This window comes from Erithacus rubecula (assembly GCF_903797595.1).
Source record: "Erithacus rubecula genome assembly, chromosome: 13".
In the NCBI taxonomy this organism is placed as follows: Eukaryota; Metazoa; Chordata; class Aves; order Passeriformes; family Muscicapidae; genus Erithacus; species Erithacus rubecula.
The window spans coordinates 2,850,093-2,862,574 of NC_136665.1; the positions used below are offsets into that span (position 1 = coordinate 2,850,093).

At 43.2% G+C, this 12,482-nt stretch overlaps 1 protein-coding gene across 4 annotated transcripts in view; it reads right to left on the minus strand.

The window, feature by feature from the left end:
• Window positions 1-12,482, minus strand: part of SLC6A1 (solute carrier family 6 member 1) — a 58,226-nt gene that overhangs the window by 13,424 nt on the left and 32,320 nt on the right. For 3 of the 4 annotated variants that reach the window (XM_079316777.1, XM_079316775.1, XM_079316776.1), the window contains exons 2-5: window positions 5,013-5,047; window positions 4,514-4,881; window positions 2,447-2,578; window positions 1,132-1,232 (exon numbers count right to left, since the gene is read on the minus strand). In XM_079316777.1, the coding sequence (XP_079172903.1) occupies window positions 1,132-1,232; window positions 2,447-2,578; window positions 4,514-4,748 (468 nt within the window). In that variant the 5' untranslated portion in view covers window positions 4,749-4,881; window positions 5,013-5,047. Of the gene's footprint in view, window positions 1-1,131; window positions 1,233-2,446; window positions 2,579-4,513; window positions 4,882-5,012; window positions 5,048-12,482 lie in introns of those variants that run through there. The other variant, XM_079316778.1, reaches the window with a different exon arrangement.

Here is a 12,482-nt window from a genome sequence, read left to right on the forward strand (position 1 = left end):
GGACCTCCTGGAGGTCCTGGTCCCTCTTGTTGCACAAGAGATAATAAAATTGGTATGGTTATTGATCAGAGATTTTCATTTTTCCCTCAGGTCAGGAGATAACTAGAAAAAGGTAAAATTTCTATTTGCTATGTGCATGTTCTGCATGTGTCCATCCCATCTTTCAGAAGCTCTGAGGAGCAGAACTGTTTCTCATGGTGTCCATTGGAATGAGCCTCATTTATATGTAATTTATAGACCCTTATGATGGCAATTGTTGCAAAATCCTCTCACAGAACTGTTGTATCAGGGCACTGTGTGCATTATACACAGGGATAAGAGGCTTCAAGGGAATTAGAAGTCAATATTCATTGAACATGGGCCACAAGAAACTCTTCTAGACTCTGCCTGACCTTTCACATCAATAACAATTCTGAGGACAACAAAGCAGAAATGGTCATGTCACTCCCAGACAGTAATTAATGCAAATTTGATCAAGGCAAAATTCTTTAAAGCCAAGAACAAGCAAGCATGAGCGAAATTTATAGAAGAGACAATTGAACAATGATGCATTAATTACATACAACTTATGTAAGAATGCTTCCTCAGATGGCCAAACCCCACAAATCAGACAAGACTTACTCAGCTGATGAATCACCCTTGAGGGGGGAAAAAAGGCAGCTAAAAATAAAGTAAACAGGAAAGAAAACAAAGCAAAAATAACAGCAATGAATGGAAGTTCAGAGCTGATCAAATCACAGACCTTCCATTCCATGGGGGTTTCTTTAATAAACCCCTCCATCATTAAACCACATTGCAATGGTACTATTTCCCAAAGAACTCATGTTTGTGTGGCTGATACTGGGGAAATAAAATAATTAGTTGTACACTAGAATTTTCCTTGAGGGAGTGACTGGCCTGTAAGCTCAGTGTCCTTTCTAAATTTCTTGTGGAGAGAAAAAAAAAAATTAAAAGAGATTTTTACAAAATAGTTTTTTTTTTTTTCTTAGTAAGAATGGATTATCCCACAGATTTCTCTGTGTGCTTTGTTAATCTCACACATCTACACTGAAGCAAATTAGTGATGTATCCATATTTTACTTGGTTTTATATCCAGGAAACAATTCCCCATCCCCTCTGACACAGACTTACAGTGGTAAAGGAATTATACAGGTAGTATATGGCCCACGAAATAATCACAATGTAGTAAATATTTAGCCAAAAGGACAGGACTGCAGCAGCCAGCCCCACACCTGCAAGGAAAACAAAGAGAAATAAAACAAGAGAAGAGCTGCAGTTCAGGGCAAACACTTCACATGGGGCAGGCACCACTGGGGAAGTGCTGCAGAATGAGAATTGCAGAAGTGCCATTGCACAGAGGTCATTATTTGGGTGATGGCGCAGCCAGCCATGAATTCACTCTGTGTTGCAGTCCCACCTGCTGCTGAGAGCTCCCTGGCATGTTTTACTCCCAGAAAAATGAGCTAAATCAGCTCCTTCTCTGGGCCAGCAGCCCCACAGGAGCTGGTGGCAGATGCACACAGTGAGAATGGGTTCCAAACACTCAGGAACGGAGCAGAGTGCCCATAAAAGAAATGTCAGGGTTCCACCACGAGGATGTCTCCTGCTCCACATGGACACTCCAGGGCTGTTCTGCTCACAAGAATCAGGATAATGCAAAGCAAGGTTGTACTAACCCCTCCTAGCAGCAGCAGCAGCTCGAGCAAAAACACTTCTCTGTGAGAAACAATTCCAGCTCTGCGTTCTCCCAGCGCGAAATTGAGCAAAATTCAATCTCAACAAACTCTCAGCTCACCCTGTGCTAATTGCCAGTCCTACTGTGTGAGGTAATTTGTAACACCATGTGCAGCTCTGCTGGGCCAGAACTCAGCTCAGGAGCTTGGAAATGTCAGAGGATTTGGGATTAGGAGGGAGAAAAGCATTGTTTGAGAGGTTTGTGGGTCTGTGCAGAATTAAAAACCCTGGGGGGTTCTAGCAATCAAACCTCAAACTCAAAGTGAGTTTGTCCTGAGGAATACAGTATGAAATTGCCAAAACTGTCTGGGTTTTGAATTTCAATTAAAAAAACAGGTGATACCAATCTCTGTGAGCTGTGAAAAATTCACCAAAGTTTACCAAATTGCAGTGAACCATTCCAAACCTGCTCAGATAACTACTGTTGCATAGGATATTTCTAACAGTCTTTATGCATTTCTATAAAAGACCCCAAGAGTTTTTGAAGTCCAAAAAATAAGTTTGTAGTGGTTCTAACACCTAAATCTTACTATTTTTAATGGAGAACAAAAAATATAGCCCATCATTTACACCTCAAAAACTCAGTGTTTTCTCTAGAAAAATCATGATTTAAATATAAATGAAAGGCAACAAGAAATATCCTTGGCCTGGCACTTTGTGAAATTTCTTCAATTTGGAAACAAATGAGAAATAATTGGAATCTATACTGTACCTTTGAACATTGGAGCAAGCTTCCATACTCCAAGGCCTCCTATAGATGTATACTGACCAAGGGAACACTCCAAAAGGAACAGTGGCACTCCAGCAAAAATTAAAGTAAGGAAATAGGGAATCAGGAATGCACCTAAAATGAAATTCCAAAAGAATCAGTTAGGGTGGGGAAAAACACAACTGAATTTCCAGTTTCCATCCCTGTTGTATATGAAAGGAAACCCACTGGGTTTTTTTCCTCTTGGATGTTAGTGGAAATGACACATGCACTTCTGAGTCAGCACCTCAAGAGGTGAAAATAAAAGGAAAAACATAACTCCTCATGATTTAAATGTTTTCTGTTGAAGTAAAAAGCTGAAATCCAAAAGCCTTGTTGCCTTCACCTCTCACAGAGAGCACAAAGGCTTTAACCAGCCCTGGCTGCTTTCCAGCCTTTTGTGGGGAGCTCAGAGTCAGCTACAAACCCCATGAAATCCTCTCAAAACTCATCCCAAAAAAGGGGGAGCTGAAGGGTTGGGTGGAGGGCAATGTGCTTTAGTTCTGCTCTGATACTTTATGGTCTTTAAAGTGCAACTGGCAGTAGAGTTAGAATAAACTTCAGGGCAGAGCTCAAAGCAGAGCTCCACACTCCAAAATGGCTCTGAATATCCCAGAAAAGTGGAAAGCAACAAACTCCAAAAACCAACCAACCAACCAAAAACAACAAAACCCAAACCAAAACAACAATAATAAAATGCAAAAAAAACAAACAAAACCCCTCCCCCAAAACAAAAAAAACCCCTAACAAATAAAAAACCCAAAACCAAACAAAAAAGCCAAACAAAACCACTGAGAAACCAAAACCACCCAAACAAAAAACCTCCAAACCACCGCAGCAAGCAACCAAAAAAACCAAAAAACAAACCAATCAAAAACAAAACTCCAAAAACCCCAAAACAAAACAACCCTTCCCAAAAAAACCCCACAGCAAACAAACAAAAAACCCAAAAAACCAAAACAACAAAACCCAAAAAATCCCAAACAAAACAAAAAATAATAAAAACTCCCAAAGACTTCACAGCAAATGAATGAAAAACCAAAACCCCAAACCAAAACACTACAAAACCCAAAAGACCCAAAATAAATAAAAAAAACAACTCAAAAAGCCACCAAAAACCACCACAGTAAACAAACAAACAAACAAAAAAGCCAAAAAAACCCCCCTAATAAACCAAGCCAAGCCAAACCAATCAACCAACAAGAAAACAAAAACATAACCAAAAAACCTCAAAAAATCCTAAAAAAATTCCAGCAACTCCCCCAAAAACCAACTAAGAGTCTACAACCAAAACCAACAATATGAATGAAAAATCTATTAAAACCAGGTTTGGATGAGTTGGAATTGAATGGTGACTCCAATCCCCAATCAAAACCAATAATATGAGTGCAAAATCCATTAAAACCAGGTTTTGATGAGTGGATTATTGAATGGTGACTCCAATCCCCAATCAAAACCAACTATATTAATGAAAAATCTATTAAAACTGGGTTTTGATGAGTTGGAATTGAATGGTGACTCCAATCCCCAATCAAAACCAACAATATGTATGAAAAATTTATTAAAATCACATTCTGATGAGTTGGTAGTTGGATGGTGACTCCAATCCCCAATCAAAACCAACAATATGTTTCAAAAATTTATTAAAACCAGGTTTTGATGAGTTGAAATTGAATGGTAACTTCAATCCCCAAACAAAATCAACAATATGAATGAAAAACCTTTTGAAACCAGGTTGTGATGAGTTGGTAATTGGATGGTGACTCCAATCCCTAATCAAAACCAACGATACGTACGAAAAATCTATTAAAACCAGGTTTTAGTGAGTTGGTAATTGGATGGTGACTCCAATCCCCAATCAAAACCAACAATATGTATGAAAAATTTATTAAAATCACATTCTGATGAGTTGGTAATTGGATGGTGACTCCAATCCCCAATCACAACCAATGATATGAATTTAAAATCTATTAAAACAGGGTTCTGATGAGTTGGTAACTGGATGGTGATACAAAAGCATGGCCAACGTACCTCCACCATTCTTGCCACACAGGTAGGGAAATCTCCACACATTCCCTAAGCCAATGGCATAACCTACACAGGACATAAGAAAGTCAAATTTCCCTTTCCAGGTGTCTCGGTCGGGCAGGTCCGTCTTCTTCTTCTGCACTTTTACTACCAAGGTTTTGGGCTTGTCGTTGGTGATGGAGGCGTCCACCTCGGTGGAGATCTGTCCGTCCGCCACTTTGGTGCCGTTGGTGGCCATGTCTCTGGGCTTGGCAGGCGAGGCTCTGGCGGCGGCGGGGCGGGAGATTTCAGCACCAGTCCACGTGGACAGCAGCTTTGCGGCTCGTGGCGATCCACCCGCGACAGGGACACGGAGCCTCAGCCGCGGCCACCTGCGTGACACAGGACACCTCACACTGTGCCTCAAGGTTTATCTTTCCTACTTTCCACCCTTTGTGCTGTGTTACTGTACAACTGAACTTCATCCACGTGGACAGCAGCTTTGCGGCTCGTGGCAATCCACCCGCGACAGGGACACGGAGCCTCAGCCGCGGCCACCTGCGTGACACAGGACACCTCACACTGTGCCTCAAGGTTTCACCTGTCCTATTTCCCACCCTTTGTGCTGCTTTACTGTATAACTCTGAACTTCATCTCAAGTGCTAGCGAGTTGTCCTCACAGCTCACTCAGGATTTCATCAGTTTCCAGCCCCAGAAGCAAGGGCACCACTGCAGCTTCAGCCCCAAAAAAGTCCAACCAGCAGAGAAATCTGGGAGGGTGGGACTGCAGCACCTGGAGATGGAATTGGCCAATGAACCCCAATATGGGAATGGACCAAAACTTATAAAAGTGCAAAAACTCATGACCCAGGGTCCATCTTGGGTGTAGCCCTGGCCAGGTTCTTGCACTGCCCAAGGTGAATCCCTTGAAGGACTTTTAATAAATCCCTATTTTATTCCTTTAACTCTGTTCCAGGGAGCCTCTCACAGGCATCAAGACACTCGCAGCAGCCCAAGGCCTCATGGTGGGGCTGGGCTCTGCCTTAGGGATTTGTTCTGGACTCAACAGGATCAGGGGAGAATCCCTACAAAACAAGCTCTAAGATCCAATCATTTTCCCTGTATATCTCCTATGAAGCTACAGAAAAAAAGATTTCTAAAAAATCAAGGAATAGCAGTTGCCACCTTTAATAGGGAATTAATACTGAGTTTAGAACGTTCATGATTAATCCAAAACAATCTCTGAGATCCACTTACTGTATTTTGTCCCTATGGATCACTTAAAAAAAAAGAATAAAAAAACCACCAAGGAACAGCAGTTGCCCCCTTTAATAGTTGATTTAGAGATTTCACTATTAATACAAAACAATCTCCAAGACTCATTTATTATATTTTTTTCCTATAGATCTCTTATGAGTCCACAGAAAAATGAATTTAAAAAAATCAAGAAATAGCTCTTGCCATATTTAATAGTGGGTTACCAGTAAATTTTAAAAGTTCACTATGAATCTAAAACAATCTCCAAGATCTGCTGATCTTATTTTGTCCCTATAGGTCTCCTATAAGTCTACAGAAAAAATATTTTGAAAAATCCCCCAAGGAATAACAGTTGCCATGTTTAATAGTGCATTAATACTGAATTTAGAATGCTTGTGATTAATCTAAAGCAATATCCAAAACCCACTTATTATATTTTGTCCCTATAGATCACTTACAAGTCTACAGAAAGAATTAAAAAACCCCAAGAAATAGCAGTTACTACCTTTAAGAGTGGATTAATACTGAATTTAGAATGTTCTCCATTAACCAAAACAATCTGAGATCCACTGATTATATTTCATCCCTATAGATCTCTTAAGAGTCTACAGAAAGAATTAAAAGAAAAACAACCAAAACAAGGCATAGCAGTTGTTAATAGTGGATTTAGAGAGTTATTAATACAGAACAATCTCCAAGATCCACTTATTATGTTTTGTCCCTATAAATCTCTTACATGTCTACAGAAAAAATAAAAAAAAAAAAAAACAACAAAAATCAAACCAAGAAATAGCAGTTGCCACCCTTAATAGGAGATTAATAGTGTTTAAAACATTCACTATTAATCCAAAACAATCTCCAAGACCTACTGATTATAATTTTTCCTATAGATGTCCAATGAGTCTACAGAAAGAATTAAAAAAAGTAAATCAAGGAATAGCAGTTGCCACCATTAATAGTGGATTTAGAGTGTTCACTGTGAACCAAAACAATCTCCAAGACCCACTTCTATTTTGTCCCAATGAATTTCTTATGGGTGTACAGAAGGAATTTTAAAAAAATAAAGAAGTAGCATTTGCCACTGTTAACAGTGGGTTAACAGTAAATTTTAAAAGTTCACCATTAATCCAAAACAATCTCTAAGGCTCACTGATTACATTTTGTCCCTATGGATCACTTACAAGTCTACAGAAAGAATTTCAAAAAATTCTAGTAATAGCACTTGCCACCTTTAATAATGGATTACTGTGAATTTAAAAAGTTCAGTATTAATCCAAAACAATCTCCAAGACCACTTATTATCCTTTTTCCCTAGAGATATCTCATGAGTCTACACAAAAAAGAATTCAAGAAATACCAGCCAAGAAACAGAAGCTGCTACATTTATAGTAGATTAATACTGAATTTATAATGTTCTCTATTAACCAAAACAATCTCTGAGACCCACTGATTATATTTTGTCCCTATAGATCTCTTATGAACCTACAGAAATAATTAAAAATGTAGATCAAGAAATAGCAGTTGCCACCATTAATAGTGTATTCATAGTGAATTCAGAAATTTCTCTTATCTGGAACACCTTTCCCTAAAATGCTCCCAAAGGAATTAAACAATAAAGCAGATCAAGCAACAGGACCTAATCCTGGGTGGTGATGTCAAGTTTTACATGTGGTTATAATTAGCTGTTAATGTAAGATAAATGTTTGATGAAGTTTAAATTACAGGCACAGTAAGATGACAGCCTGCAATGCTCACTCCTCATTTCTGTTTCCAGCCATTTGTGGACCTTTTAAAACACCACTGCTGTTGCTAGGTACACTTTCAAAATCCAAATAAAAGAATAATCAAGGAAGTAAATATAGATTATGAGAAATTACCTGGGGTATTTTAAACCATTAAGTGCTTGTGGCTGCCACAAACTTCCACAGCTCTGCTTCAGCTGGAAAAAACACACTGAAATAATGCTTTTCATGTCTCCTGTGACCCATCCACAATCAATTTATTGTTTTTTCCTGATAACTCCTTTTGCCCCATGTTAGCCCAGTGCTCAAACCAAAGGCTGCAAGACACAAAACTCTGGCCAGGGTGAAGAGGCTGCACCTTGTGTTGGTAACACTGGGCACAGAGATCCACAATCATTTTATTTAGAGATTTTTGTAAGGGAGGATTGAGGCTATGAGACATTCACTTCTAGTCAAAATTATGGTAAAAGAAACATTAAAAAATATGTAAAGGCTGTGTTTTTCTTTGAATTCTCATTTCTGGTCACTGCATGATTATTAAGCCACATCCCACTGTTAAAAATAAAGTTTTTGGTTGGAAGCTGTAGAGGAATCAGGTGTAGGTGTGGTTGGGGTGAGGAGAGAACAAGGTTGGTGTTTGTAACCTGCCTTCCTCTCTGTTCCACTTCAGGATGGGACTCAGAGAGGGAAAATCCATCTCTACATCCCCACCAGTCCTGCGTACAGGTATCTCCCTTTTCAAACCCAGTTTTCCACATCCCAAGGCTGCCCAGTTTCCTGTACCAAACTGCAGCACTCCCAGCTGTGCTCAGCATTCCAGGCACTGCATTTCCCAGTGCAGGAGGAAAAGGGATCATGCTGGGGGCAGAAGGGGGCTCCTCTTGTGAGAGCCCCCAAAACTGGGAGCTGCCCAGACACAGAGCCCCTGGGATTTCTAATCCTGAACCAGATTAGATTTTTTGTTCCTGCTGCAATTAGTGTTTGGGTTGGGCTTTGTCACCAGCAGAGTTTCCAAGTGTTGGAAGAGGCTGAGTGTGTTAAGGATGAGAGGAAAAAAACCCCTAAACCAACATAAAACCCCTACAACAACACAACCCTGCATGGAGAGGTCTACATGTATATCCCTGGTCAGTAATGAGGGAGAAGTTCCAGCTCTCAGGGATGATGCCTGAGCCACAACTGAGCAACCAAGCCAGGAGGAACAGGGACTGGGAGGAACAGGGATAGAGGAGCAGGGATTGAGCAACAGGGATTGAGAGGAACAGGGATTGGTAAGAACAGGGATAGAGGAACAGGGATAGAGAGGAACAGGGATTGGTAAGAACAGGGATAGAGGAACAGGGATAGAGAGGAACAGGGATTGAGAGGAACAGGGATTGAGGAGCAGGGATTGAGAGGAACAGGGATTGAGAGGAGCAGAGATAGAGGAGCAGGGATTGAGGAACAGGGATAGAGAGGAACAGGGACAGAGAGGAACAGGGATAGAGGAACAGGGATAGAGAGGAACAGGGATTGAGAGGAGCAGAGATAGAGGAGCAGGGATTGAGGAACAGGGATAGAGAGGAACAGGGATTGAGAGAAACAGAGATTGAGAGGGACAGGAATTGGGAGGAACAGGGATTGAGAGGAACAGGGATTGAGAGAAATGGGTTGGAGGGAACAGGGATTGTGGAGCAGGGATTGGGAGGAGCAGGAATAGAGGGACAGGGATTGAGGAACAAGGATAGAGGAACAGGAATAGAGGAGGACAGATATAGAGGAGCAGGGATTGAGAAGAACAGGGATTGGGAGGAGCAGGGGTTGGGAGGAGCAGGGGTTCAGCCCCTCAGGTCTCCAAACAGGCTCTGCAGTGAGTGCTGGCCATGCAGCCTGTCCTGCTGCTCCAGCCCTCCCAGGCCCTGCAGAGCTCTGGTGGGACAAAAGCCACTGCTGAATGCAGAGAGAAACTCAGCCCAGTGCAGGACTCTGCTAGGGAATCTTCAGGAATAAAGCAAGGAACCTCCTGGAGGAATGAGGCCAGACCTCTGTAATGCTGAGACTTCCCAAGACAGCCCAGCACGTTTGTGTCAAGGGTGAGGGGTGGCTGGCAGGCAGCTTGGGGCTTTTTATATTAAAAAAACATTGAAAACAGTGGTTCAAACAATCACCTGGGGGTGTGCTGAAATTTATGACACAACACAACACTGCACACACCATGAGTATCCCAAACCTTGCCAGCAGTAAACCCAGAGGCTCAGCAGAGGCTCCTTTGGGGAGGATGGAGGTGGGGATTGGCCAGTTTGCTTCTGTGCTGGTGCCATTAGTGCAGGTTTTACTGACATTGGAAATTTGTGCATTTATGGTCTCACAGCACATCAGCATCAGACAATGAACAAATACTTCAATTCCACAGTTTGGAAAGTGGGGGTTTTTCCAAACTATGAAAAGTAACTTTTCCCAAGCCTAAGAAATAATGATAACAAATTACAACAACAGAAGTGGAGTCTAACCTCCAATCCACACTTTCCATAAACTGCAGTGCTCTATGACTTACAAAACCCTTCAAGAACTGGCAGTGCAGCAGCAAAGATCCTGGGTGCACGGTCTCTAATCAGATTAGGCACTATCCCACAGCACTGGGATTTAAATTTCAAATTGCTCTGACATGGAATGGGACAGAAATACACTTATGTAAGCTCTGTGGGTTGGCCTGGGCAGGAGGAAATACAAATTGCAGCTGTCAGGCAGCAGAGCAGGTACAGCTCTCCAGTGCTGGCTTTGTGGGAAGGGGATGCAGAAATCCATCACACAGCTCTGTCTTTGCTCCCCCATCCCTTCACAGCCACCCTGAGTGTGCTAGGAAGGGCACAGCAGCTTCCCACCACATTCCTCAGGGCACAAAGGAGCCTCCTTGACTTCAGTTACCAGGGCTGCTCCAGGCTGGGGAAGAATGGTCTGGGAGAGCCAAGCTCACATAGCAGCCAGGGGCATGGGCACTGCCAGGGAAACTGCAACAAAGGCATTCTTCCCTCTCCTGGACTGCACAGAATTGGATGGGAGGAGTTGAGTTCATGGAAGTGAACACCAATATTGCTGTCATCTTTCACAAGGTTTCTTGCTTGTGGCAGCAAAAAGCAGGGGAATCTGTATTTGTGCATGGCCAGTTGTGCAAATATTTCTGCTCAGGCTCAGGCCAGGAAGTGGGGCAGTAGGAGGAAATGCATCAGATACACTCTCCAGACTGTGGTGCCTAAAGTAGGATGTGGAAAGTGATTTTCAATATGTCTATAAAAATGTTAGCATTGGGAAAAGCAGAATTCTCCATTTTGGAAACTTCTGAAGAGCAGGGATCCAGTACCCACTTCTGGAAATGCCAGCTCATTTCAAAGTCCCCTGTAAAACACCTCATCAAACTCCAAAGAATACAAATTTGTGAAACAACCAGAACTTCAGAGTTAAACCTGGGAAAGCCTTGTGGCACAGCTTTTTAATCCAGTTGTGCTGACAGAAAAGGCATCAGAACCTCAAAATCAGATCCCTGTGCAGATCTGTGCCCCAAGCCCTGCAGAAAGCAATTTAACAGGGCAGGTCAGTGCCTCAGTGTCACAGGCAGAAATGCTGGTGATTGGTGGCCAAATATTCACCAGGAGAAGGCACCACCATGGTTTCAGCAGCAGAGAAAGACCTTAGTTAATTCTCTACTGATCAAAACCCCAACAGTTCCAAGGCATCTTTGCCCTTCTCCTAAGGGCACTAAAGAAGGAAAGGCTCCAATCTGAGACAGATGTCACAGGCCAGAAAGGAGGCATTGGGACAACTTGGACAAGTTTTGCCATTCCTACAGAAATTATAACCTGTTCTTGCTGCTGCAAGCTTAGGTTCCAGATTAATTAATAATACTGGTTTCATTTATTTTATGTGATCATGCAAGTCTGTGCATAGCTCAGGCTGGATGGCAGAACCAAGATCTATCTAGCAAATATTTTATTTAAAACAAATTCTGCATGGATGTGGAGAATCCACTCCCATCAGAGCCCAGCTCCTTGGTGTCACCTGGTGCTGCAAAGAGCAGCACAAGAAGGACAAAGAGGGAGGATCTGGCTCAGTTTGAGCCTGGCAGAGGGGAGCCCATGCTCAGGTTTCACTTTTGCCAACTCTTCCATCTCTGCAGCTGAGCTCCCACTGGGCTGGTGTTAGATCAGATTCATCCTTCCTGGGCTGCTGGGCTGTGCTTCTCTTAGATCCTGCTCTCTGAATCCTCCAAAAACCATTTTCCCCAGGCCAGTCCTGAGGTCAGAGTGGAAAATGAGGTGGAAGCAATGCCCAGAGCCAGCACTCAGGGGACAATCCTGAGGACATTCCTGCTGTGGGGAGCCCCAGGGCAGAGGAGTCAGGCAGGAGGGAAGCTGAGACTTGGAGCATCTTTTCCAAGAAAGCAGGCTGTGGAGTGGGGAGCCAGAGCTGAGGTCTGAGGTGAGACAAAGGCTGGAAAGGAGCAGCAGGAGAGGCCAATGGATTTCCCTGTCCCTGCTTCCCACACCGTGCCTGGCACAGTGAGGGGGGAAACACAGGAAAATATCCAATATATCCAATCTAAATCTGCCCTGCACAGCCTGTTCCCTGTCCCTGTTCCCTGGAGCAGATCCCAAATCCCCCCTGGCTGCCCCTCTCCAGGGAGTTGTGCAGAGCCAGAAATTGCCCCTGATCCCTTTTCTCCAGGCTGAGCCCCTTTCCAGCCCCTCTCCTGGGCTCCAGCCCCTTCCCAGCTCTGTTCCCTGCCCTGGGCACTCCAGCCCCTCCAGCTCCTCTTGGGGTGTGGGGCCAGACCTGCCCCAGGGTTTGGGGTGGACAGTCCCTGCCCTGTCCTCTCTGTTTCTGCCCCCCTGGGCACCCTGGTCTGGTGTCCAGCTGCTGTCCCAGCTCCCCCCAGGTCCCTTCCTGACAAAAACAATTTCCCTTCAGGCTCTAAGACTCATCATGAAAGCTCATCTGTTTGCTCCCAGTTCTAGCCACCC